Source organism: Bufo bufo, chromosome 2 (genome assembly GCF_905171765.1).
Source record: "Bufo bufo chromosome 2, aBufBuf1.1, whole genome shotgun sequence".
Lineage (NCBI taxonomy): Eukaryota > Metazoa > Chordata > Amphibia > Anura > Bufonidae > Bufo > Bufo bufo.
The window spans coordinates 137021037-137046570 of record NC_053390.1 but is presented as its reverse complement, the minus strand read 5'-3'; the positions used below and the strand labels follow the sequence as shown (position 1 = coordinate 137046570).

Below are 25534 nucleotides of genomic sequence, written 5' to 3'. Positions count from 1 at the left end.
AGGCCATTTTTTGCAAATCTGACCAGTCCCGTTCTTTCTTCAGGACCTGTGGTGACATCACTGTGCTCATCACATGATACATCACCATGGTGATGGACCATGTGATGAGCTCAGTGACGTCACCACAGGTCTTTTGACAGGTCCTGAAGAAAGAACAGACCGGCAGCTACGCGATCAATTGGAGGAGGTGAGTTAATTTATTTTTTAACCCTCAATTGACCTTCTACTAAGCATTCTGTATTAAAGAATGCTATTATTTTCCCTTATAACCATGTTATAAGGGAAAATAATAAAATTTACAGAATACTGAACCCAAACCCGAACTTCTGTGAAGAAGTCCGGGTTCGGGTCTGGGTACCAAACATGCCGATTTTTCTCATGCGCGTGCAAAACACATAAAAAAAATGCTTTGCACTCGCGGGGAAAAATCGTGCATGTTCCTGCAACGCACCCGCATCTTTTCCCGCAACGCACCAGCAACGCCCGTGTGAACCCAGCCTTAGACACTTCTCGAGCTTCTGGACTCCCAGAATTGTGAGGATTTTGCCAGTTTTCAGGCATAAAAAAGTCACAAATTTTGGCACAAGTCCTGTTTCACAAGAACATTTTTGACTTTTCTTCCTTTTCCACCACGATCGCTAATTTTGTAAAACATGTGTGGATGGAGGGGACCTGGCCCAACATATTTACTCTTACGAAATCTACACTGGCTCCTTGCTGGAGAAGATTCTATTTTCTGACCTCTCAAAGATGCACTACAATTATTATGAAGCCTTTGGCGCATTGTACACCAGTGGATCTTTTCACTAAGACCAGTGTAATACATGCCAATTTTAACATGTTCCCTCTACATCCAAGGAGGTCTACAGCCTCAACTACAGCCCACAATTAACAAGACGGTCATAAGTGAAAGACAAAAGAATACCTATCGAAGTGCAGGGGTAGGACAAGCTTTGTTGATGCCCAAGGCAGGGGTTTAGAATGCACCTTCATTGGTCCCAAAAGTTCAACATGATAGCTGTGATATTAACAGTCATTTGAAGGGAATCTGTCAGCAGATTTGTACCTATGAAACTGACCGACCTGTTGCATGTGCCCTTAAACTTACAGCTGTCAACCTCGATTCCCCCAGCTGACATGACAGTTAGTGGGAACATTATGGGAGCTTTGTCGATACTGCTGTAGTATGCTTCAATTTACAAGACTGCAAAAATGGCATAAGTTGTCTCAAATTGACTCAACTGCCATGATAAATTTGGTTAAATTAAAAGCTATATACAACTTTGGGGGCAATTTTGTTTTATTATTACATTGTACTCAATTTGAGCAAAAATGCTCTAGTAGCACCCTTTGGATTTTCTGTCTTTTCCGTCAGATCAGGAACTGACAGCTCCTTATTTCTGCTCTCTGACCCTATAAACAATAATTATAGCTCAGTTCTTATCTTGCTGATAAGAATGTGGCTTAAAGAGGACCTTTCACCAGTCCTCACTTGCCTGTTTTAATAGCTTCATGCATTCCCCATGTAATAACAATTCAGAAGCATCTATTCTTATCACTCTATGTTGTGCTATTCTTTTATTATTCCTGCTAGAAGTTATGAATAAATTGCTAGCAGTTTGCAGTAAGGGTACAGAGGGGTGGTAACCAGTTGGGGGGTGTACAGTCTCACTCTATCCAGTCAGTGCTGTCATTTTCAGACTGTGCAGGTACACACCCCTAACTGGTTACCTCCCCTCTGTACCCTTACTGCAGACTGCTAGCAATTCATTCATAACTTCTAGTGCAAATAATAAAGGAATGGCACAACATAGAGACATAAGAATAGATGTTCCAGAAGTGTTATTACATGGGGAATACATGAAGCTAATAAAACAGGTATGTCAGGAGTGGGGACAGGTCCTCTCTAAATAAATCTTCTTATGACCTCTCAGTAGTTTAGACATAAGGTTTATTAGATGACCGGCACAAAGTGAAAGTAGGATGCACACAGCTAGAAAAACAGTTAATTCGCTGTGACAGAACAGCTCAATATTTTTTAATAAAGGCCAATTGAAAAATGATTTTTAGCCAAAAATGAGTAACATGCAATCATAAAAAAATTGCCTCCAAAGGTGTACATAGCCTTTAAAGTCTATACATGTTAGACTCACTTCTCTAAGTCTACAGTACTTTGTTCCAGCCCGGTGGGAGGTGAGGACCGGAGCGGCTGTACTGGAGACGGTGGGAGGTGAGGACCGGAGCGGCTGTACTGGAGACGGTGGGAGGTGAGGACCGGAGCGGCTGTACTGGAGACGGTGGGAGGTGAGGATCGGAGCGGCAGTACTGGAGACAGTGAGAGGTGAGGACCAAAACGGCAGTGTTGGAGATGGTGGGAGATGAGGACCGGAGCAGCAGTACTGAAAATGGTGGTAGGTAAGTATTGAAGCGGCAGTGGGGGACTAAGTGGTCAATATATGTTCTTTTTTATTACATTTGGGAGCACTGGAGTTCTGTTATAACTACTACTGCAGTGGTAGAACCCATGAAAGCTCTTGTTTTGTATGGTAGGGATTTGAACACTATGGGGCACATTTACTAAGAGCAGTATTAAGCCCCTGCACTGGCGGAGGATCTGCCGAAGTTATGAAGAGGAGCAGGCCTCTCCATAACTTCAGTGCATCCAGCGCCTGTTCTAAATGTCAAACAGCCTCTGAGCTGTCTTACATTTCGACCTTTTTCTATGCCTAAAACCGTCTCCTTTCCCGCTCATGCCACGGCCACAATTTTAGACCTGGCGTGAGCGGTGAAAAGTCACAGATAGCTGCACAACAACCGTTGCACCTCCATCTGCGCCTGAAATACGCCTAATTTAGGCGTAAATGACCCCCTATATTTACAATGCTTGCAGTATACGTTGAAGGTGTCCATGAGGAAATGACATATGTATTGAAATACTGAAGGAAACACAATTTTTTTTTTTTTTGTCAGAGGCGATTCTGCCATACATTACAATTCAAATAAATGCAGACTATTTTTTATAATTTCACAGTGTACATAAGACTGACTGGTTTTGAGACTGGAGAAGGAAGCGTTATATGTGCCACTGCCAGGGGCGGATTTGGCATTTCTGAGCCAGGCAAATTTATATCTAGGTGCCCCTGTCACACCGCTAATCTCCACCTTGTAGTGTTGCTAAACACCGGTCCATCACACCGCTAATATGCTGACCCTTTATGTGCCACTCACACATTATAGCGCCCACTTGTGTGCCTCCAACACAGTATAATGCCCCTGAAGTGCCCTCACACAGTATAATGCCCCTGATTTGCCCTCACACAGTATAATGCCCCTGATTTGCCCTCACACAGTATAATGCCCTTGATGTGCTCTCACACAGTATAATGCCCCTGATGTGCCCTCACACAGTATAATGCCCCTGATGTGCCCTCACACAGTATAATGCCCCTGATGTGCCCTCACACAGTATAATGCCCCTGATGTGCCCTTAGACAGTATAATGCCCCTGATGTGCCCACACACAGTATAATGCACCTAATGTGCCCCTCACACAGTATAATGCACCTGATGTGCCCTCACACAGTATAATGCACCTGATGTGCCCTCACACAGTATAATGCCCCTGAAGTGCCCTTAGACAGTATAATGCCCCTGATGTGCCCACACACAGTATAATGCACCTAATGTGCCCCTCACACAGTATAATGCACCTGATGTGCCCTCACACAGTATAATGCACCTGATGTGCCCTCACACAGTATAATGCCCCTGAAGTGCCCTTAGACAGTATAATGCCCCTGATGTGCCCACACACAGTATAATGCACCTAATGTGCCCCTCACACAGTATAATGCACCTGATGTGCCCACACACAGTATAATGCACCTAATGTGCCCCTCACACAGTATAATGCACCTGATGTGCCCTCACACAGTATAATGCACCTGATGTGCCCCTCACACAGTATAATGCACCTGATGTGCCCTCACACAGTATAATGCCCCTGAAGTGCCCTCACACAGTATAATGCTCCTGATGTGACCCTCACATAGTATATTGCCCCTGAAGTGCCCTCACAGAGTATAATGCCACTGATGTGCCCTAACACAGTATAATGCCCCTGATGTGCCCTCACACAGTATAATGCCCCTGATGTGCCCTCACACAGTATAATGCACCTGATGTGCCCTCACAGAGTATAATGCCACTGATGTGCCCTAACACAGTATAATGCCCCTGATGTGCCCTCACACAGTATAATGCCACTAATGTGCCCTAACACAGTATAATGCCACTAATGTGCCCTCACACAGAATAATGCCGCTACATGTACAGCATTTTGGAGGGGATACAGGTGTTCACCTCACTCACATAGAATTACTAGGCCTCGCTCATATACATCAATTCTGTATAAAATCTGCATGTGTTCGCCGTGGGGTTCACGTTATGCTCTGAAATCCAAAGCAGGAACATCCACTATACGCCAACGGGGTTCTGAAAGACACATTCACATATCTAGTACAATGTTTGGTGCTGCAGCCGGGCCTTGGCGCCGTACTATGTATTAGAAATAACGGCCGATCTATACACACTGCAGCAGCGTCGCCAAGCCTTCATATACGTAGATACAATCCAAATAATAGATAACGTTTGTCCAGCGTCTATAATAAAAAAAAATAGCAGGAGCCTGAAATCCGTCTGCTGATTCATTCCTGTGTGAATAGCGGTATGAAGTTGGCTTTATGCAGCATACATTATGCTTAAAGGGGTATTCCGGTTGTTAAAAGTTATCCCCTATTCCCAAGTTAGTGAAAAACTATTAGATTGGTGGGGCCTACCACTGGGATCTCCACAGATAATGAGAAGGAGGACCCTGTACCCTTCGGGGCCCCTAGAAACAAACAAAGGTCTGGCATGCACACTGCCTCATCTCTATGGAAGTGCCGGAATTAGGTTGCCCTTCCTGCCGCTCAGTAGTGGGGGCCTGAGGGGTGCAGGGTCCCTGTTCTTGTGGGGGTCCCAGCAGTAGGACCCCCACCAATCTAATAGTTATCCCCTATGCTGTGGATATTGGAGAAATTCTCACAACTGGAACTGGAATACTCCTTTAATATCATTTAGGCCACCTTCACACATCATTTTTTAATACATTTTTGAAACATTTTTGGGGAATTTGTAAAAAATGCTTTTTTGTGACGCGTTTTGTGTCCATTTTTTGCACACATTTTTAATGCTTTTCTTTCCCTACAGAGCAGGCTATGGGAAAACAACTGTGAAAAAAATGCCATACCCAGAATCTCCCCCCCCCCCCCAAAAAAAAAAAATATGCAACTCCAGTGAAGAATAAGACCACTACTAAACAATGCATGTTTGTACTGTTTCATAATTCCCACTAAATTATAGCGGACACATAGAGGTGGTGTTTTTCTATAAACACCACCATTATAAAACGCAGCTCAAAAGCGGTTTTAATAAAAACTATGGGGGATATTTATTAAGATGGGCGATTTAGACACCGGTCTTAGTCCCTCTGCGCTAAGTTACGTTGAGGTGCAGGCCTCTTCATAACTTTGCCGCTTTCTCCAGCAGGATGTGCAACATACTAAATTCTACGCCAGCCCCCTTGCTGTAGTAGATTTAAGTCATTTTCCACACCAAAAACCGGCGTAGAAAATGATGAATGAGACGGGCCATTGCGACAAAATCTGTGGCATTAATACTCCAAAAAGTGGCGTATATTTCAGAATAAATTTCCCACTATGTGTGAAAACAGCTTAGGCCGAGTTCAAATCTGTTTCGAAAAAAAAAAAAAAAATGTTATTTTGGGCATCAGTTGTGCTCAGTTTGCCTCAGTTTTGGTTAGTTCCATGAGGGGACATTCACATGGCTTTTACAGAAGAACTTTGCCGCGGATAGCCTCACCGAAATTCCGTCAAGAAACCCGCCACTGGCTGTCCTTTCAGCCTTCCATACATCTCAATGGGAGACAGGGCAGAGGATCGCAGAGCAGTGGGTTATAGCCGCAGCAGTCCCGGAAAGGGACATGTCCGTTCTCTGTGCGGCCACAGCTTTAAGCCGCCCCTCCGCAATCTCAGTGCTGCCTCTATTGAGATGTTTTTTTAGCGTGTCTGTCTGCACCAAAATTCTGCTGAAAAAGCTGTGGTGTGAATGTCCCCTTCTGGTGCTGCCTGTGCGACATAGGACAAAAAAAAACAGCTAAAAAACTCCTGATTTTAAAAAAAAGTCTATTTGAGGAATTTCTAGGGTGTTTTGCTCACATATTGTATTTTACCACCTGGTGCTTTTTTCAAGGTGTTTTTTTTGTATGTCTTCCTCTGTAGTACAGTAAGGCCCCATTCACACGATAGTATTTTTGGTCCGCCTTCGATTTGCCATTTTTGAGGATTGTACGCGGACCCATATGGGTCTGCTGTCCTCATGCATATGTCCCTTCCACAGTCCTTCAAAAAAGACAGGACAGGAATAGACATTGTTACAATAGGTAGGCAAAAAAAAATAAACTGATGCAACACAGATGTCACATGGACGTCATCCGTATTTTTGCCGATCAGCGATTTGTGGACCTCAAAACACGGCCGTGTGCATGAGACCAAAGGAAGAAAAACACCATAAAAAAAACAAAAAATCACAAAAACACAATGGCACTTGCAATTTTTCAAGCAGAACAAAAAACTGGATGTAAAAAGGATAAAACCCCCAGATTAGAGCACGCTGCGTTTTAAATGCCATTAACTATTCAATGATTTCACATTTTGCAATGAAAATGTTAAGCCCTGGGATAAATCCACATCAAAATCAGTCACAAAATTCCCAAAAAACACACGTGGATTTTGGTGCGGAAACTGGGCATAAATACGTGTGGATAACTCCTATACCCTACAGCGCGGTGAGCACGTGTCCTACGTGGGACAGCAGTCTATAGTAATATAGTAAATTCTCCACAATGCCTACGACATGTGCCATGGAAGAGCTGTCACATACAGGATCTGAATAAGGGCTCATGCACAGGAATGTATTTTTTTTTTCTGCATTTTTTGTGGATCGAATGTGGACCCAATTCACGTCAATAGGGCCCCAAAAGTTGTCAGCTCTGCAGCCCCGCAAAAGTATAGGAAATGTCCACTTTACAGACAAGGACAGTTCTATAGAGGCCGAGACGTTCCTTTCTGTAAAATGCGCAACGCATGCGGCCAGTATCTGTTATTTGCAGACCAGAATACAGGCTACAGTCGAGCGCATGAGCCTTTATTGAGAATAAGACATCGCCTTCAGGCAGTATTCACACAACTGTATTTTTGGTCCGCATTTTTTGAGGATCGGATACGGACCCATTTATTTCAATGCGGTCAGAAAAAATGCGGACGACACACTGTGTGCTGTCCGTATCCGTATGTCTTATTGTTGTCTGTTTTGCTGACAAGAATAAGCATTGTACAATGGGTCTGAAAAAATGACGGATGCAACATCGACGTCACACATCCGTATTGTTTGCTGACCAGAAAATACATACAGTTGTGTGATTGCGTCCTCAACCTGACAACTTCCAGAGCAAGTTAAAAAAAATAAAGTAAATAAAAAAATAAAACTTATTTTGTGTGGTGCAGATTATAAAGCCCCCTTTGTGTGGTGCAGATCATAAAGCCCCCTCTGTGTGGTGCAGATCATAAAGCCCCCCCCCCCTTTGTGTGGTGCAGATTATAAAGCCCCCTCTGTGTGTAGTGCAGATTATAAAGCCCCCTCTGTGGTGCAGATTATAAAGCCCCCTCTGTGTGGTGCAGATTATAAAACCCCCTCCACCCTCTGTGTGGTGTAGATCATAAAGCCCCCCCCCTTTGTGTGGTGCAGATTATAAAGCCCCCTCTTTGTGTGGTGCAGATTATAAAGCCCCCCCCCCCCCCTGTGTGGTGCAGATTATTAAGCCCCCTTTGTGTGGTGCAGATTATAAAGCCCCCTCTGTGTGGTGCAGATTATAAAGCCCCCCCCCCCTCTGTGTGGTGCAGATTATAAAGCCCCCTCTTTGTGTGGGTCAGATTATAAAGCCCCCTCTGTGTGGGGCAGATTATAAAGCCCCCCCCCCCCCCCCTGTGTGGTGCAGATTATAAAGCCCCCTCTTTGTGTGGTGCAGATTATAAATCCCTCTCTGTGTGGTGCAGATTATAAAGCCCCCCTTTGTGTGGTGCAGATTATAAAGCCCCCCTCTGTGTGGTGCAGATTATAAAGCCCCCTATTTGTGTGGTGCAGATTATAAAGCCCCCCCTCTGTGTGGTGCCGATTATAAAGCCCCCCTCCCTCTGTGTGGTGCCGATTATAAAGCCCCCTCTTTGTGTGGTACAGATTATAAAGCCCCCTCTTTGTGTGGTGCAGAATATAAAGCCCCCTATTTGTGTGGTGCAGATTATAAAGCTCCCTCTGTGTAGTGCAGATTATAAAGCCCCCCCCCCTCTGTGTGGTGCCGATTATAAAGCTCCCTCTGTGTGGTGCAGATTATAAAGCCCCCCTCTGTGTGGTGCAGATTATAAAGCCCCCTCTTTGTGTGGTATAGATTATAAAGCCCCCTCTTTGTGTGGTGCAGATTATAAAGCGCCCCCCCCCCCCCCCTCTGTGTGGTGCAGATTATAAAGCTCCCTCTGTGTGGTGCAGATTATAAAGCCCCCTCTTTGTGTGGTGCAGATTATAAATCCCCCTCTGTATGGTGCAGATTATAAATCCCCCTCTGTGTGGCGTAGATTATAGAGCCCCCCCTTTGTGTGGTGCAGATTAAAAAGCCCCCTCTGTGTGGTGCAGATTATAAAGCCCCGTCTTTGTGTGGTGCAGACTACAAAGCCCCCTCTGTGTGTGGTGCAGATTATAAAGCCCCCTCTGTGGTGCAGATTATAAATCCCCCTCTGTATGGTGCAGATTATAAATCCCCCTCTGTGTGGCGTAGATTATAGAGCCCCCCCTTTGTGTGGTGCAGATTATAAAGCCCCCTCTGTGTGGCACAGATTATAAAGCCCCCTCTGTGTGGTGCAGTTTATAAAGCCAACTCTGTGTGGTGCAGATTATAAAGCCCCCCCCCCCCCTCTGTGTGGTGCAGATTATAAAGCCCCCTCTTTGTGTGGTGCAGAATATAAAGCCCCCTATTTGTGTGGTGCAGATTATAAAGCCCCCCCTCTGTATGGTGCAGATTATAAAGCCCCCCTTTGTGTGGTGCAGATTATAAAGCCCCCTCTGTGTGGTGCAGAATATAAAGCCCCCTATTTGTGTGGTGCAGATTATAAAGCCCCCCCTCTGTGTGGTGCCGATTATAAAGCCCCCCCTCTGTGTGGTGCAGATTATAAAGCCCCCTCTCTGTGTAGTGCAGATTATAAAGCCCCCTCTTTGCGTGGTACAGATTATAAAGCCCCCTCTTTGTGTGGTGCAGAATATAAAGCCCCCTATTTGTGTGGTGCAGATTATAAAGCCCCCCTCTGTGTGGCACAGATTAAAAAGCCCCCCCCCCTTTGTGTGGTACCGATTATAAAGCCCCCCCCCCCCCCCCTTGTGTGGTGCAGATTATAAAGCCCCCTATTTGTGTGGTGCAGATTATAAAGCCCCCCCTCTGTATGGTGCAGATTATAAAGCCCCCCTTTGTGTGGTGCAGATTATAAAGCCCCCTATTTGTGTGGTGCAGATTATAAAGCCCCCTCTCTGTGTAGTGCAGATTATAAAGTCCCCTCTTTGCGTGGTACAGATTATAAAGCCCCCTCTTTGTGTGGTGCAGAATATAAAGCCCCCTATTTGTGTGGTGCAGATTATAAAGCCCCCCCCCCCCCTGTGTGGTGCAGATCATAAAGCTCCCTCTGTGTGGCGTAGATTATAGAGCCCCCCCCCCTTTGTGTGGTGCAGATTATAAAGCCTCCTCTGTGTGGCACAGATTATAAAGCCCCCCTTTGTGTGGTGCAGATTATAAAGCCCCCTCTTTGTGTGGTGGGGATTATAAAGCCCCCTCTTTGTGTGGTGCAGATTATAAAGCCCCCACCTTTGTGTGGTGCAGATTATAAAGCCCCCTCTGTGTGGTGCAGATTATAAAACCCCCTCTGTGTAGTGCAGATTATAAAGCCCCCTCTGTGTGGCACAGATTAAAAAGCCCCCCCCCCCTTTGTGTGGTACCGATTATAAAGCCCCCCCCCCCCTTGTGTGGTGCAGATTATAAAGCCCCCTATTTGTGTGGTGCAGATTATAAAGCCCCCCCTCTGTATGGTGCAGATTATAAAGCCCCCCTTTGTGTGGTGCAGATTATAAAGCCCCCCCCCCTTTGTGTGGTGCAGATTATAAAGCCCCCCCTCTGTGTGGTGCAGATTATAAAGCCCCCTCTTTGTGTGGTGCAGATTATAAAGCCCCCACTTTGTGTGGTGCAGAATATAAAGCCCCCTATTTGTGTGGTGCAGATTATAAAGCCCCCCTTTGTGTGGTGCAGATTATAAAGCCCCCTCTTTGTGTAGTGCAGATTATAAAGCCCCCCCCCCCCGTGTGGTGCAGATTATAAAGCTCCCTCTGTGTGGTGCAGATTATAAAGCCCCCTCTTTATGTGGTGCAGATTATAAATCCCCCTCTGTTTGGTGCAGATTATAAAGCCCCCTCTGTGTGACGCAGATTATAGAGACCCCCCTTTGTGTGGTGCAGATTATAAAGCCCCCTCTGTGTGGCACAGATTATAAAGCCCCCCTTGTGTGGTGCAGATTATAAAGCCCCCTCTGTGTGGTGCAGATTATAAAGCCCCCTCTTTGTGTGATGCAGATTATAAAGCCCCTCTTTGTGTGGTGCAGATTATAAAGCCCCCCCTTTGTGTGGTGCAGATTATAAATCCCCCTGTGTGGTGCAGATTATAAAGCCCCCCTTTGTGTGGTGCAGATTATAAAGCCCCCTCTTTGTGTGGTGCAGATTATAAAGCCCCCCCCCTTTGTGTGGTGCAGATTATAAAGCCCCCCCTCTGTGTGGTGCAGATTATAAAGCCCCCTCTTTGTGTGGTGCAGATTATAAAGCCCCCACTTTGTGTGGTGCAGAATATAAAGCCCCCTATTTGTGTGGTGCAGATAATAAAGCCCCCCTTTGTGTGGTGCAGATTATAAAGCCCCCTCTTTGTGTAGTGCAGATTATAAAGCCCCCCCCCCCCCTACCCCGTGTGGTGCAGATTATAAAGCTCCCTCTGTGTGGTGCAGATTATAAAGCCCCCTCTTTGTGTGGTGCAGATTATAAATCCCCCTCTGTTTGGTGCAGATTATAAAGCCCCCTCTGTGTGACGCAGATTATAGAGACCCCCCTTTGTGTGGTGCAGATTATAAAGCCCCCTCTGTGTGGCACAGATTATAAAGCCCCCCTTGTGTGGTGCAGATTATAAAGCCCCCTCTGTGTGGTGCAGATTATAAAGCCCCCTCTTTGTGTGGTGCAGATTATAAAGCCCCCTTTGTGAGATGAAGATTATAAAGCCCCCTCCCCCCTCTGTGTGGTGCAGATTATAAAGCCCCCCTTTGTGTGGTGCAGATTATAAAGCCCCCCCTTTGTGTGGTGTAGATTATAAAGCCCCCTCCCCCCTCTAGGTGGTGCAGATTATATAGCCCCCCTCTGTGTGATGCAGATTATAAATCCCCCCTTTGTGTGGTACAGATTATAATGCCCCCCTCCCCTTTGTGTGGTGCAGATTATAAAGCCCCCTTCCCCCTCTGTGTGACGCAGATTATAAAGCCCCCCCCCCCTTTGTGTGGTACAGAATATAAAGTCCCCCCCCCTTTGTGTGAACCAGATTATAAATCCCCCTTTGTGTGGTGCAGATTATAAAGCCCCCCCCCCCTTTGTGTGGTGCAGAATATAAAGCCCCCCTTCTGTGTGGTACAGAATATAAAGCCCCCCTTTTGTGTGGTGCAGAATATAACCCCCCCCCCCTCTGTGTGGTGCAGAATATAAAGCCCCCCTTCTGTGTGGTGCATATTATAAAGCCCCCCCCCCCCGTGTAGTGCAGATTATAAATCCCCCTCTGTTTGGTGCAGATTATAAAGCCCCCTCTGTGTGACGCAGATTATAGAGACCCCCCTTTGTGTGGTGCAGATTATAAAGCCCCCTCTGTGTGGCACAGATTATAAGGCCCCCCTTGTGTGGTGCAGATTATAAAGCCCCCTCTTTGTGTGGTGCAGATTATAAAGCCCCCTCTGTGTGATGAAAATTATAAAGCCCCCTCCCCCCTCTGTGTGGTGCAGATTATAAAGCCCCCCTTTGTGTGGTGCAGATTATAAAGCCCCCTCCCCCCTCTAGGTGGTGCAGATTATAAAGCCCCCCTCTGTGTGATGCAGATTATAAATCCCCCCTTTGTGTGGTACAGATTATAATGCCCCCCTCCCCTTTGTGTGGTGCAGATTATAAAACCCCCTTCCCCCTCTGTGTGACGCAGATTATAAAGCCCCCCCCTTTGTGTGGTGCAGATTATAAATCCCCCTTTGTGTGGTACAGATTATAACCCCCCCCCCCCCCCCCTTTGAGTGATGCAGATTATAAACCCCCCCCCTTTGTGTGGTACAGAATATAAAGTCCCCCCCCCCTTTGTGTGAACCAGATTATAAATCCCCCTTTGTGTGGTGCAGATTATAAAGCCCCCCTTTTGTGTGGTGCAGAATATAAAGCCCCCCTTCTGTGTGGTGCAGAATATAAAGCCCCCCTTCTGTGTGGTACAGATTATACCCCCCCCCCTTTTGTGTGGTGCAGAATATAAAGCCCCCCTTCTGTGTGGTACAGATCACAACCCCCCCCCCCCTTTTGTGTGGTGCAGATTATAAAGCCCCCCCCCCCCTTTGTGTGGTACAGAATATAAAGCCCCCCTTTTGTGTGGTGCAGAATATAACCCCCCCCCCCCCCCCCCCTCTGTGTGGTGCAGAATATAAAGCCCCCCTTCTGTGTGGTGCAGATTATAAAGCCCCCCTTCTGTGTGGTGCAGAATATACCCCCCCCCCCCCTTCTGTGTGGTGCAGAATATACCCCCCCTCTGTGTGGTGCAGAATATAAAGCCCCATCAGCACTGTGAGGAGATGCCGCGCTGACTCCGCAGCCAGGAGACGGATCCTCCCTGCTCTGCAGCCGATCACATCCCTTGTCTCAGCCCCGGAGCACTGCACTGTTACCTGCTGACCCTAACGCATTAACCCGCAGGTAGCAGTTCAGATACGGACGAGCCAAACGTCTGATCCTGAAGTGTGAAAAAGGGGCGTGTCCTGCAAAGTTTTCTAGAAGAGATAAAGGTGCAGGAGGAGCGGAGGAGGCGGCGCATGCGCAGAGCGCTTGTTTTTCCCGGAGCTGTGCATAAAGTGAGCCGGCGGACTGCAGAGCGCGTCTTTGTAGGGAGACCGCCGAGCCGAGCGCTGACAGCGGGGCCTCCCCGATGAGCCGCCCGCACTGCAGAGCCCGTCTCCTGTGACAGCAGCATCGCCTTTTCTACCTTTTCTTACAATCATGGTGCTGGGGAAGGTGAAGAGTTTAACCATCAGCTTCGACTGTCTGAACGGCAGCCATGTCCCCGTGTACTCCAGCGGGGACTCCGTCTCAGGGAAGGTGAATCTGGAAGTGACCGGGGAGATCCGGGTGAAGTCCCTGAAGATCCATGCCAGGGGACATGCCAAAGTGCGGTGGACGGAGTCCAGGAACGCCGGCTCCAACACTGCCTACACCCAGAACTACACCGAGGAGGTGGAGTACTTCAGCCACAAGGACATCCTGATCGGCCACGAGAGAGGTGAGTGTGACACGGCCGTGTGCATGCTGGCACTGGCTCGTACCGAGTCTCCCGGGTGCTACAATGCAGGCATCTCCATAGACTTCTGGTGATGGGGACTGAATGGGAGAAGTCATGGAGGGGGGGGGGGGGGGGGTGAAGGAATCATCTTGTTTTTCTGAAGTTTCCAGCAGCCTTTGTTAGAAGCGGTTCAATCCTGTTTTGGGCTAGTGGTGTCAGTGGAGAGAGTGGGAGGGGGCGCCTCCTCTGCTCACCAGGCATTGGCTGCGGGGCTGTCAGGTGGGGCAATGACATAATAGAGGAGAGAGCCTCAGCCGAAATAGCGTTCTGTGGAGATCCAGTCTCTAAATCTGCCTGATCTCCTACAAGACATGACTGATCTCTAGGATCTGCCCCATCGCCCATAAGACATGACTGATCTATGTGATCTACCTGATCTTCTCTAGGATCTTACCGATTTTCTGTAAGGCATAACTGATCTATATGATCTGCCCCATCGTCCATAAGACATGGCTGATCTTTAGGTTGTGCATGTTCTTCTGTTAGACATGACTGAACCTCTGGGATCTGCCTCATCCTCTAAGACATGGCTGATCTATGAAACATGACTGATCTCTAGGCTGTGCGTGTCCAGGATGTGCCTGCTCCATTGCTGTGCCTTGGTGCTTGTTGCCCCCGGTTCTGCAGATCTGGGGACCCCGCATATGTATCTAATAGCAGCACGCCCCATCATTCTCTTCTATTACAAGTGTGCCTTGTTTTCTCCAGAGCAGTGCATGGGCTCGTTACGTCTATCAGGCTTTACAATGATGTAGATGTTGTATAACCGTGATAAACGTCTGCTGTGTGCGGGGCTATTATTCCACAGGCAAGTTGCAGTCTGCAGCAGTGAAGGGGTTAAGATAGTCACTCTGCTGTTACGTGCAGCTCAGAAAGTAGCTCTCACACAAGCTTGGTTATGGGAAAGGAGGGGGGGAGAGGCAGCGACGGAATGCCGCACCCAGCCAGCCGCCGATTGGACGACGAGGTTTTTGTTAGGCTATTGTCATGGAAACGGCTGTGTGCTGGGATTGGCTGATGCTGTTGCTTAGGGCACCCGGGAGCAGGTGGCGAGAGGTGGGCGTGGCCGTGACGCTGACTAAGCCCGTAGAGCGGTGACAGGAACGTTTGGTCTTTTTCATTAAATGGCTGAAGGGTCACGGTGTGCGCTGTCCTGTAGTCTGAGATGGGGGCCCTGACCGCCATTTTATATACACAGTGTATTGTGAGCAAGGAAATCCGGAGCTTGTAGAAGAGCAGTCACTGAGCAGAGCTGGAGCTATGTGGTATAATGTGGTGGCCACTACAGGCAGCTGCAAGAGGAGAAGGCGAGACTTTAGACAGATAGATTCCCTAGAGCATTTCACAAGCCGATCTCCAGAATGGCAGTGCCATAGTCAGCGGGCATGTGGCCTTGGTTATAAGGTAGTCATGTCCTGTAGTTCTGATAGCACCAGTGTATTCTGCAGCTCTATACAGTCAGGGGGGGCAATGGGCATAGAAAAGTCATGTAAGGAGGATGCAAATTGGGTAGACGGCACTTCATAGCTGGGAGGTTGTAGAATAGATGGAGTACGACCGCGTGTGCCCCGGTCGCGTACCATGTGTAGGGTACGACCCCCGTGTGCCTTGGTCACGCATCATGTGTAGGGTACGACCCGCGTGTGCCCCGGTCACGTACCATGTGTAGGGTACGACCCGCGTGTGCCCCGGTCGCGTACCATGTGTAGGGTACGACCCGCGTGTGCCCCGGTCGCGTACCATGTGTAGGGTACGACCCGCGTGTGCCCCGGTCGCGTACCATGTGTAGGGTACGACCCGCGTGTGCCCCGGTCGCGTACCATGTGTAGGGTACGACCCGCGTGTGCCCCGGTCGCGTACCATGTGTAGGGTACGACCCGCGTGTGCCCCGGTCGCGTACCATGTGTAGGGTACGACCCGCGTGTGCCCCGGTCGCGTACCATGTGTAGGGTACGACCCGCGTGTGCCCCGGTCGCGTACCATGTGTAGGGTGCGACCCGCGTGTGCCCCGGTCGCGTACCATGTGTAGGGTACGACCCCCGTGTGCCCCGGTCACGTGCCATGTGGCTGTACAGGACACAACTGGTCCGGATTAAACCAGTGAGGACTATGCTGTTTAATCTGTGCTGTTAATGGCCTAACAATACAGACCGGCTAAATATTGGGGCCCTTGTTAGTTTCTTTGGGGCCCGCTGTGGTCTGTACGGCCGCGTGCTACCTGGCCAAGTGGTTGTACCAATACAGGACATACAAAAAAGTTTAACAAACCTAATAACCTGTGCCAATGATACAAATGGAGTACATGGCACTTTGTAGTTGGGGGAAGCTGTAAATGTTCAGAAAAACAAGGTAACCTATAATAAACCATGACGATGGCAAGTTCAGTAGCCGGCACTAAAAAAGTAATAAAATGAAGTAACATCTGACAATACTCGGCACATTTGACACTATAAAGAGTGCATGTGGGAGTACTGGGGGGCTTATTAATAATGCTGTGTAGACTACATTTCGAGGACTATGAAAGTCACAGCCTAATATGTAATGTTGTAGCTGGGGGGGGGGGGGGGTAGAAGAGCTTTAGGCAAAGGAGAGGGAGCGCTGTGGTGTCGTGTAGGACATGGCATCTGCTTGAGAACCGTGGAGCAGGTCCTCATGGATGACCACGCTGGACATGCTGTTGTGGTTTTCTAGTATATGGCTACAACTAGTGATTATCTAGGAATGCACCGCCACAGGGGCCAGCGGCACGTTGGCTTGGCTCCATCCAGCGTGGTCTACAGTAGACCCGGAAGTGGTGGGCGGGCATGGCTGGAGGAGCGGAGGCGGAGGGCTGCAGCAGGTTAGGCTGTGCACGAGCTGTCTCTGCAGCAAGCTACGTCATGTCTATGCATATGAGAGACTGGCTGAGGATCTGCTTGCACCGGTTCAGGCCGGTCCTCTCCTGCTGGAGTCTGCCTGTGATTGACAGCTCGGCACTTGTTTACCACACTGTACTGCTGCTGGGGCGCTTTTCCAGGGGATTGCTGAGCTGGCACGAGGGGAAAAAATCTTTGCAGCAAAGAAAAGAAAGTATGCTGTGCTTTTATATGTAATAAAAAATGATAAAAGGAAAAATAAAAAATGGGTGACTGTACGGATTCCACCGACAAGTGGCTTTAGAGCTTCAGGAAAGAAAACGGCTTTGTCTTCTAGAAGTATTCCGTTCATCCACACTTCGAAGTTTATATTTTCTAACCCTTTGTGTGCACCCAGAATCCAATTAAAATATCACTTGTAGACCATGAAGGTCAAGTTGTTTACTGCCACTGTGAACCCCTCCTTATCTGGAATATTCGGGTGGGGTGTAACCTCGGTGTCATTGTTTGCAGAAGACTAGTTAGTTGGGTTTTATCTCATTGTCCTCCCTCTCGGGCCATGTAGGTCAGTGCTGGAGCAGAACCGTCTCTGGTTCTTAGGAATAAAATCGCTTTGTCCTCGTTTTACAAAAACCGCACACCCAGACTACACGGCATTAACCCCCTGTGCCCTCAAATCTAAATGGGGGGAATCTAGCAGGAGGAGATGAGATGAATCGTGGCTTAAACTGGTATCTTCTTGTTTTTCCAGATGATGATAATTCTGAAGAAGGACTGACCACTATTCTTTCAGGACGCCATGAATATGCATTTAGTTTTGAGCTTCCACAGATGTAAGTACCCCCTCTCGTGCCCCTGATGTAGAAGCTCCTTACCACAAATACAGGAGTAACCCCCGCTCACTATATAGCTATACTTCATACATAGGAGGGGGGGGGGGGGGGGGGGGCTTAATGTAAAATTTAAAGGGCAAAGGTCTCAAGTCAATTCTTTTGTAACTGGCCAGACTAGTCTACTATAACAAAAAAAATCTATATATTGCCTCATTCTGCTATAAAATTCCAGCTAATAGTTGAATTTGCTGCAAGCGGCAATGGGCAGTAGTAGCGAGCCTGTAATGAACACTGTCACTAATCTTGCCTTCCTCTCCTGCGCAGACCACTCGCTACCTCATTTGAAGGCAGACACGGCAGTGTACGTTATTGGGTAAAGGCAGAGTTGCACAGAGCCTGGCTGCTACCAGTAAAATTAAAGAAGGAATTCACCGTGTTTGAACATATAGATATCAACACTCCTTCATTACTGGTAAGGAATTTGGGTATATATATTTTTTTTTTTTTTTTTTTTTTTAACAGCAAAATTTCCATATTTTATTTCATTTTTTTAAAATGGATTTTTATAGTTTAATTAATCTCTGAGTATAAATAACGCTTCTACAAGCCTATGCAGATACTGCTTCTTAATGGCATGGAAGGATGGAGTCTATTGTTAACCTTTGCCTGGCCAGATTATGTATTAGACATTGAGGAAGAGATTTTTTCTTTTTCTTTTTTCTCTTCCTGTATATTATTGTTAAAAAATATATATACAGATTTTAAAAATATATATAGTTTACCACAAAGGGATTTTTATTTTATTTTTTAAACCTCCCCCCCCCATCTTTAGTGCAGGGGGTCATTTTGTAGCTTCCTATCCCATGACTATACATAGGTAGGGACTTGACTGTATTACCCTATATTCCCACACATTTCTTCTGTACATTGTTCTCTTTAATTTCTTTGGTTTTCATTTAATTATAATTTTTTTCTTTCAGTCACCACAAGCGGGCACAAAAGAGAAGACTCTGTGTTGCTGGTTTTGTACCTCAGGTCCAATATCCTTAAGTGCCAAAATCGAAAGGAAGGGCTATACCCCAGGTAAGTGTGCAGAGAGAACTTTCATTTCATTTATTTAGGGTGTTTTTTTGGTTATTGATGGGATTGAGTGGAGTCCTCTTCTTGGCCAATTGATGGCTCGAGCCAAGATAAATGTTGGTATCTCAGATGAAGTTAGCACTTTGGGTTTTCATGTTTTACCTGGTCGCCGCAGCTTCCTTAAAGCCTGTCCCTTTTTTTTTTTTTGAAGGTGAATCCATTCAGATCTTCGCAGAGATTGAGAATTGCTCTGCCAGAATGGTCGTGCCAAAGGCAGCCATTTATCAGACGCAGACTTTCTATGCCAAAGGGAAAATGAAGGAGGTGAAGCAGCTTGTGGCCAACTTGCGGGGAGAATCCCTTTCTTCTGGAAAAACGGAAACCTGGAATGGCAAGCTGCTGAAGATTCCGCCTGTATCCCCCTCAATCATTGACTGCAGCATTATCCGCGTAGAATATTCTCTCATGGTATGTGTGACCGGATTAGATTCAAGTATTGACTCTTTGAAAGGGACATTTGATAATCTATCTATTATTTACTCGCGGGGAATAGTAATTATGAACTACTTAGTAGCTACGAGGGAGTCTCATAGATGGGACTTGCCGAAGTAGTGTCAGTAGGTGGCGCTAAAGACTTCCAGTCTAGGTGTTAGTCCACTGCCACTGTACTGGAGCCCACCAGGGCTGATTTGCCACGTGGCCAGTGAGCTGGAATATATACAGCTCCCTATCGGTGTAATCCCTACTAATTTTTGATATCTGAGCACACTAAAGGGGGGGGGCTGTCCATTCTTCATAATGTTTAGTTTATTATATTTAAACTGGCTGTTTTCATTTTATAACCGTTTCTATAACCTTTCTTGTTTTTTAGGTATATGTGGATATTCCAGGCGCCATGGATTTATTTCTTAACTTACCTCTGGTCATTGGGACAATTCCTTTGCACCCATTTGGCAGTCGGACATCCAGCGTAAGCAGTCAGTACAGCATGAATAACTGGCTGGGATTAGTTCTACCAGAGCGACCTGAAGGTATGAATTGTTGACAGGTGTTGCGATCCCATCATGTTCTTCCATGCGCTACATCATCACTTTTCAGTACAGCTGTTTACAAGGTTCTCTTTATGTTTTATTTTAGCACCTCCAAGCTATGCAGAAATTGTCACAGAAGAGCAAAGACAGAATATGGGCTCATCGAGTATTTGTGATAATTTTGAGTTGGCACTTCAAGGACCACTGTTTGCTTATATCCAAGAATTTCGTTACCTGCCTCCACCTCTTTACTCAGAGGTAAGCAAATGTTCGGCTCGCAATATGGGAAAAGCTTTATGCTCCTGATGAAGGTGGCAATTATTGGAGGCATTGACTGATTATTAGTTCTAGATTCCCTAATCCCTATAATGAGGGTGTAGTGTTTTATGGTCACTTTTTATAATAGAAATTATATTTGTTCTAAACCTAGCTGGATACAGCAGAAAGCTTGATGGCTTATTATCTTAAAGGGACACTTTCCGCTCAACTTGATATTTGTAGGAAACCGTCTTTTAGACTTTCAATTCGGTAGAACTATACTATTAAAGATAAAATAAAAAATTCTGACTGCTGCAGCCAAAACCAAAGCTAAATAGATGGGTAAACTGTTGTCAGTCTACTGCTGCTGTGAGGGGTAGATGTCATCTCCAGGGTTATCCTTGTGAAAATAGTAAGTGTAGAATTGGGATAACAATATGTATTACTATATTGTTCTGATTGGGCTTCGAAAAATATGTCCACAGAAAACAGTTGCATTGATTGGTGTAATTTGTATTGCACTAACTGATTAAATCTACATATAATAAGGGTTCATTCACACATCCGTAGTGTATTGCGGATCCACAATACACCCGGCTGGCACTCCCATAGAACTGCCTATTGTCTGCAATTGCGGGCAAGAATAGGATATGATGTTTTTATTTTTTTCAGGGCCGCGCTCCAGAAATGCAGATGCGGACAACACACTGTATGCTGTCCGCATCCATTCCTGCCCCTTAGAGAATGAATGGGTCCGCACCCGTTCCGGATAATTGTGGAATGGGTGCAGACACATTCTACGCACGTGTGAATGGACCCTAATAGTCACACAGGTTGTTAATATGCAATATAGTATACATTGCAGGTTATGAACTACATGAAATGTTCAGTACTATGTTAGTTTTACTATTGGCAGCTAAACAATCCATAAGTACTGGGTGTCCTGCTCCCCGACGAGTTTTCACATTGGCCCCACGATATATTTGCCAGTGGTTGCATTGTCTGTACTTACAACTTACCTGTATTTGTAGGACTCATTTAACCTCGACATCCGTTGTTTTTTTTAATTTTTTTTTTTCTTTAGGTTGATCCAAACCCAGATCAGCCAATAGCTGAACATCCCTCCTGCCCATCTCGTTGAAGTAATGTGCAATATTCTGCCGATGAGACTTAAGTTAACTGCCGACCACGAGACGTGGCGGCCATAGTGGAGACTACAGTTTGAGCCTCTCCTTGGAAGCTGGAAACTGAATCAACCTGTGGTCCTAATTATGGCGCTTACAGCTTTCTAACACGTTTGCGCTCCATACTTTTTGGAAGTCGGACTGCCTTGCTGTTGGCACACAAAGATGCTGCGCACTCAGGGCACACAGTCAAGCGGCAAGATGCTCTGTGCGTAGTGAAAAGAGGATTAGGGTTCCTCTGTAACACTGAATTACCACCCCTTCAGCCTGTATGTAGAGCAGCCCGGAATCACTACAGCTTTCCTCCGTGCGCTTGGTTGTCTTGTGCACACCAAGACGCAACGAAGAGACAATGCAGTGACAGATGCACTATATTTTTTTTGTTTTATTGTAGCCTGGGCTCTACTTGCTTAGTACTGTCCACTATGGCTGCATGTGCACCATCTTCAGCTTGCATACAGCAGTGGATTTCTTTACACCCATCCAATGCCTTCATGCCATTTTATTGCTGTTATGATTTTGCAGCCTACTGTTGTAGAATAGCATCAATTCCAGTGGGTTAGAGAAAAATGCAGAAGAGAGAGCGAAAAAGACTATATTAGGAAATCAGACTTTCTGTAAGATAAGCTTACCTTCTATCAAAGACATCTCGCCTTTATACTGTCACCCCAAGCAGGATTTTGTTACAGACTTCCTACAAATCACTTAATCTCAGGAGATTTCATCACTTGCCAAACTTTAGAATGCTCTGTGTCTGTACGTTGCACTGTACAGTGTGGGGAGTTATGAGGCGGTGTTAGCTAATATGCACAAGAAAGCAAAATGAGAAGAAAAAAAATAACTCCCTTTTTTTTTTTTTGCAGGAAGATAGGGCATTAAATATTTTTGCTTTTTTTTTATTTTTTCCTTGGCTTGCTAGCAGATAAGATTTTGTAAGTGTTACGTCATGAAAATTAGGAAGGGCGTGCAGGCACACAGTCCGTCCCCACTGATATAATAACACTTTACCAATGCACAAAGTTGTTAATTTTGCTTGAGATTTGACATATGGTGTTTCATTTTTTTTATTTTATTTTTTTTTGTGCATTTTTGTTACTGAATCATTTATGCACTGCTGTAATGAAGTAGCCTTTTTAATGGGACATTGAAAAGCTAATGTATTACTGCGCTCATCGCTACAAAATGGTTAAAGCGTAGCACATGAGATGAGTGCTTGCATCAAACCAAGTCACGTCCGATCACTGTCCGCTGTACGGCCTAGCAGGAAGGATCCGCCACCGGGTCGGGAATATTACAGATACAGTTGCTCTCCTGATGAGAAAGAGCTTGTGACATCCACTATAATCCATGCTCTTTGCAAGTGTCCTTCTTAAGCTAATTTTAGTTAAGGTTCAGTTTAAAAAGAAGAAAGAAAAAAAAAAACTTCCATAGTGAAGAGAGAAATTATTAGTCACGTTTTAAGTGATTCGTCTGACGTTTTGGTTTTCTCTATCCGACATAAGAGGAAATGACAGTAGTCTTGACATTTCCCTTCTTGTTCTCCTTATTCCTCCCCTGGATCACTGTTTGTGTTTTAAGCGCTGATTAGTTCTTATGTAATTAGCATTAAAACATATGTATTTTTCTTTTCTTTTTTTTTTTTTTTCATAATCTAGAAAATGGGGAACAATTCCTGGCTTGCCTACGAAGCTGTCGGCAACGTTTATGTCTGAATAGGGTTGACCAATATTAATAGCCACTGCAGATGTATGTGAGGTTTAGCATTAAGGCCACTGGCACTGTATCGCATGAAATGTGGTAAATCAAAAAAAAAAATGCTTAAAAACTTCTGCAACGTTTGTGAAAATATTTATTTGCTCTGTTGTTTAGAGGCATTATGTTTTTTTTTTTTTTTTTTTTTTTTTTACATGTATTGGTTTTTCTTAAAAAAATGAAGAAGAAAAAAAAAAAAAGTTGGCAAATATAGCCCAGTATTCAAGATGGTTTCCGATGTAGGAACAAAATGAATGAATCCAAATTTCTAGAGAAAAAAAAGTGCAATATTACGTGTATGCTTATAGATACTAATCTATGGCTGTTTGTATATTTTCTTTTTATATATATATATTTGTTTTCATTTTGGTGCTGAAAATGTTATTGTAAGCTCCAGTTCAAAACAAACTTCTGTGGAAAATGTTATATTTTCCTATTGTTCTTCCTTGTTTCAAGAAATAAAAAGTTCATTATTTTTTTTTGTTTTATAACAACGTCTTGGATTATTTACATATACATAGTGTAAGAACAAATATTCTTGGTGGACAATGTAATAGATAATGGATACACACACAACTGTGAAACATCTGAGACAGAATGGGTCTTGTAGACCACCTTGGAGATCTGCTTTAGTTGTACTGAAGATCTCCCGCAATAAATACGTCCGGTTTTCTCACAGAAGAGGAGCGACCATGTTTAGGTCACAGACTGCACTTGTAAGAGGTGCTTACCATTTAAGGCTACAGTCACACGACCGTATCCATGTGCATCCCTCACTTTTCATGGGGCCCATCTTTAAAATGCCTATTCACAAAACATACAAGAACAGCACATGTTCTACAATTTACAGCACACAGATCACGATAGGTACTGTCCGCATGTTTTGCGGCCCCATAGAAATGAATGGGTCCGCGTGCGATCTGCAAAGAATGTGGATTAGTCACAGACTAATGTAGCCTAAAAAATAAATAAAATGCATAACTTTTTTTTTTTTCCCCTCATATTCCGCAAAGGCACTTCATACATGCCGCAATTTATCACAGAAGAACCTTATTGGAGGGGTGGCGGGAGGAATGTGTAAATCAGCTGGATTACAGAAATGAGGCCACACACTAGTGATATTTCTCATCCATAATCGTGCTTGGTGCTGTCAAGCCTCCCTTTACAAGCCACAATAGTCCTGCCACAAGAAAATCTGAAAAGTCGTGTGTTTTTTGGTCCTTGTTGGATACAGTCGTTGGTGATACTTGTGCCAAACAGATTTACACCTTAACAATAGATCACAGATCAAGGCAGAAGCCCAGGTCATCGATTTGTCAATTTAAAGGGACACGTCTAAAAAAAATAATTCTATATATATATATATATATATATAAAAATGCCCTTGACAAACTCCATAGAAAATATTCTTTAAGATTTTTTGATTGTTTTCCCTTTTCATTTTGGCAATACAATAATATATTGAAAGTTAAAGTACAAAATATTATACTTCTGTTGCAGTCGGCACAGAGAAGAAACTACTATATACATAGGTAACCTATTGTCAGTTTACTGCTGCAGTGTGAGGAAGATGCCATCCGAGTCTAGTATAATAGAATTAGGATAGCTGTATTGTTCTCTTGATCGCCTAGATAAAAGATGTCAATAGAAGAGCATTGCACATATCAGTGTGATGCCCTAATTGAGTTAGTCTACTTTCACACTGGTGTTTTGGCTTTCCGTTCAGGGCTCTCACAAGCGGTCCAAAACGGATCAGTATGCATTCTGAATGGAAAAGGATCCGCTCAGAATGCATCCGTTCAGTCTCCATTCCGCTCTGGAAGCGGACACCAAAACGCTGCTTGCAGGGTTTTGGTGTCCGTCTGATGAAACTGAGCCAAACTGATCCGTCCTGGCACACAATGTAAGTCAATGGGGACGGATCCGTTTTCACTGGCACAATAGAAAATGGATCCGTCCTCCATTGACTTTCAATGGTGTTCAAGACTGATCCGTCTTTTGCTATGTTAAAGATAATACAAACGGATCCGTTCTGAACGGATGCATGTGGTTGTATTATCTGAATGGATCCGTCCATGACAGATCCGCACAAAACGTGAGTGTGAAAGTAGCCCTACTCATCCTCCCTTCCTTCTCTAGTTGGAGTGAATGGTCTGAGAAAATGAAGAAAGGCTGCTTGCTGCGCTAAAAGTCCAAACAGGGAGAAGTAGAATACATGGAGCAACTTCAAAAATTATATCCAGAAAGTGATCCAATAATCAAAAAGTAGCAGCACTCCAATTGTGGTGGAAGACCCCTTTATTCCCAAGGCAACGTTTCAGCCCAGCACAACGAAGCCTCGTGCAATGTAGTAGTGACAAGTGCATCTTTAACTTTTCCGGAAAAACAGAACAGAAATGGAAACACAACGGAAACAAAAAACGGAACAATGGATCCGTGAAAAACGGACCGCAAAACACTGAAAAAGCCATACGGTCGTGTGCAGGAGGCCTAATGCTGGATTTTACCGAAATGAATCATGAAAAGTCATTTTTGATTGCTAACAAGACTGTGGAGTTTCTTTTGGAATATAGTCCTGGTACATCACACTTTTGTTTAGTTTTTTTGCTGTTTTTAACAGACAGGGTCAAGTAACAAGTAGAGAGCAGCACTTCCCTAGCCGGCCTGCCTCACCTGATTTTTATTGATGCCATTCAGATCCAAAATACAATGTGCATAAAATAAA

The 25534-nt window shown here is 45.3% G+C and overlaps 1 protein-coding gene across 1 annotated transcript; it reads left to right on the top strand.

Annotated features, from left to right (window-relative positions):
* Positions 1–13314: 13314 nt before the first annotated feature.
* Positions 13315–23013, top strand: ARRDC3 (arrestin domain containing 3). Its single transcript, XM_040421538.1, has 8 exons — positions 13315–13756; positions 17423–17504; positions 17829–17976; positions 18485–18587; positions 18796–19052; positions 19456–19615; positions 19722–19873; positions 20958–23013. The coding sequence occupies exons 1-8, from the start codon at positions 13477–13479 to the stop codon at positions 21012–21014; spliced, it is 1239 nt and encodes a 412-aa protein (XP_040277472.1). The 5' UTR covers positions 13315–13476; the 3' UTR covers positions 21015–23013.
* Positions 23014–25534: the final 2521 nt, after the last annotated feature.

Bases quoted from the DNA above. Each gene is read 5' to 3' on its own strand.
- ARRDC3 (XM_040421538.1), top strand. From the start codon at position 13,477: ATGGTGCTGGGGAAGGTGAAGAGTTTAACCATCAGCTTCGACTGTCTG. The intron at 19,053-19,455 runs GTATGTGTGACC...CTTGTTTTTTAG, and splicing joins GCGTAGAATATTCTCTCATG to GTATATGTGGATATTCCAGG. The intron at 19,874-20,957 runs GTAAGCAAATGT...TTTTTTCTTTAG, and splicing joins CTCCACCTCTTTACTCAGAG to GTTGATCCAAACCCAGATCA.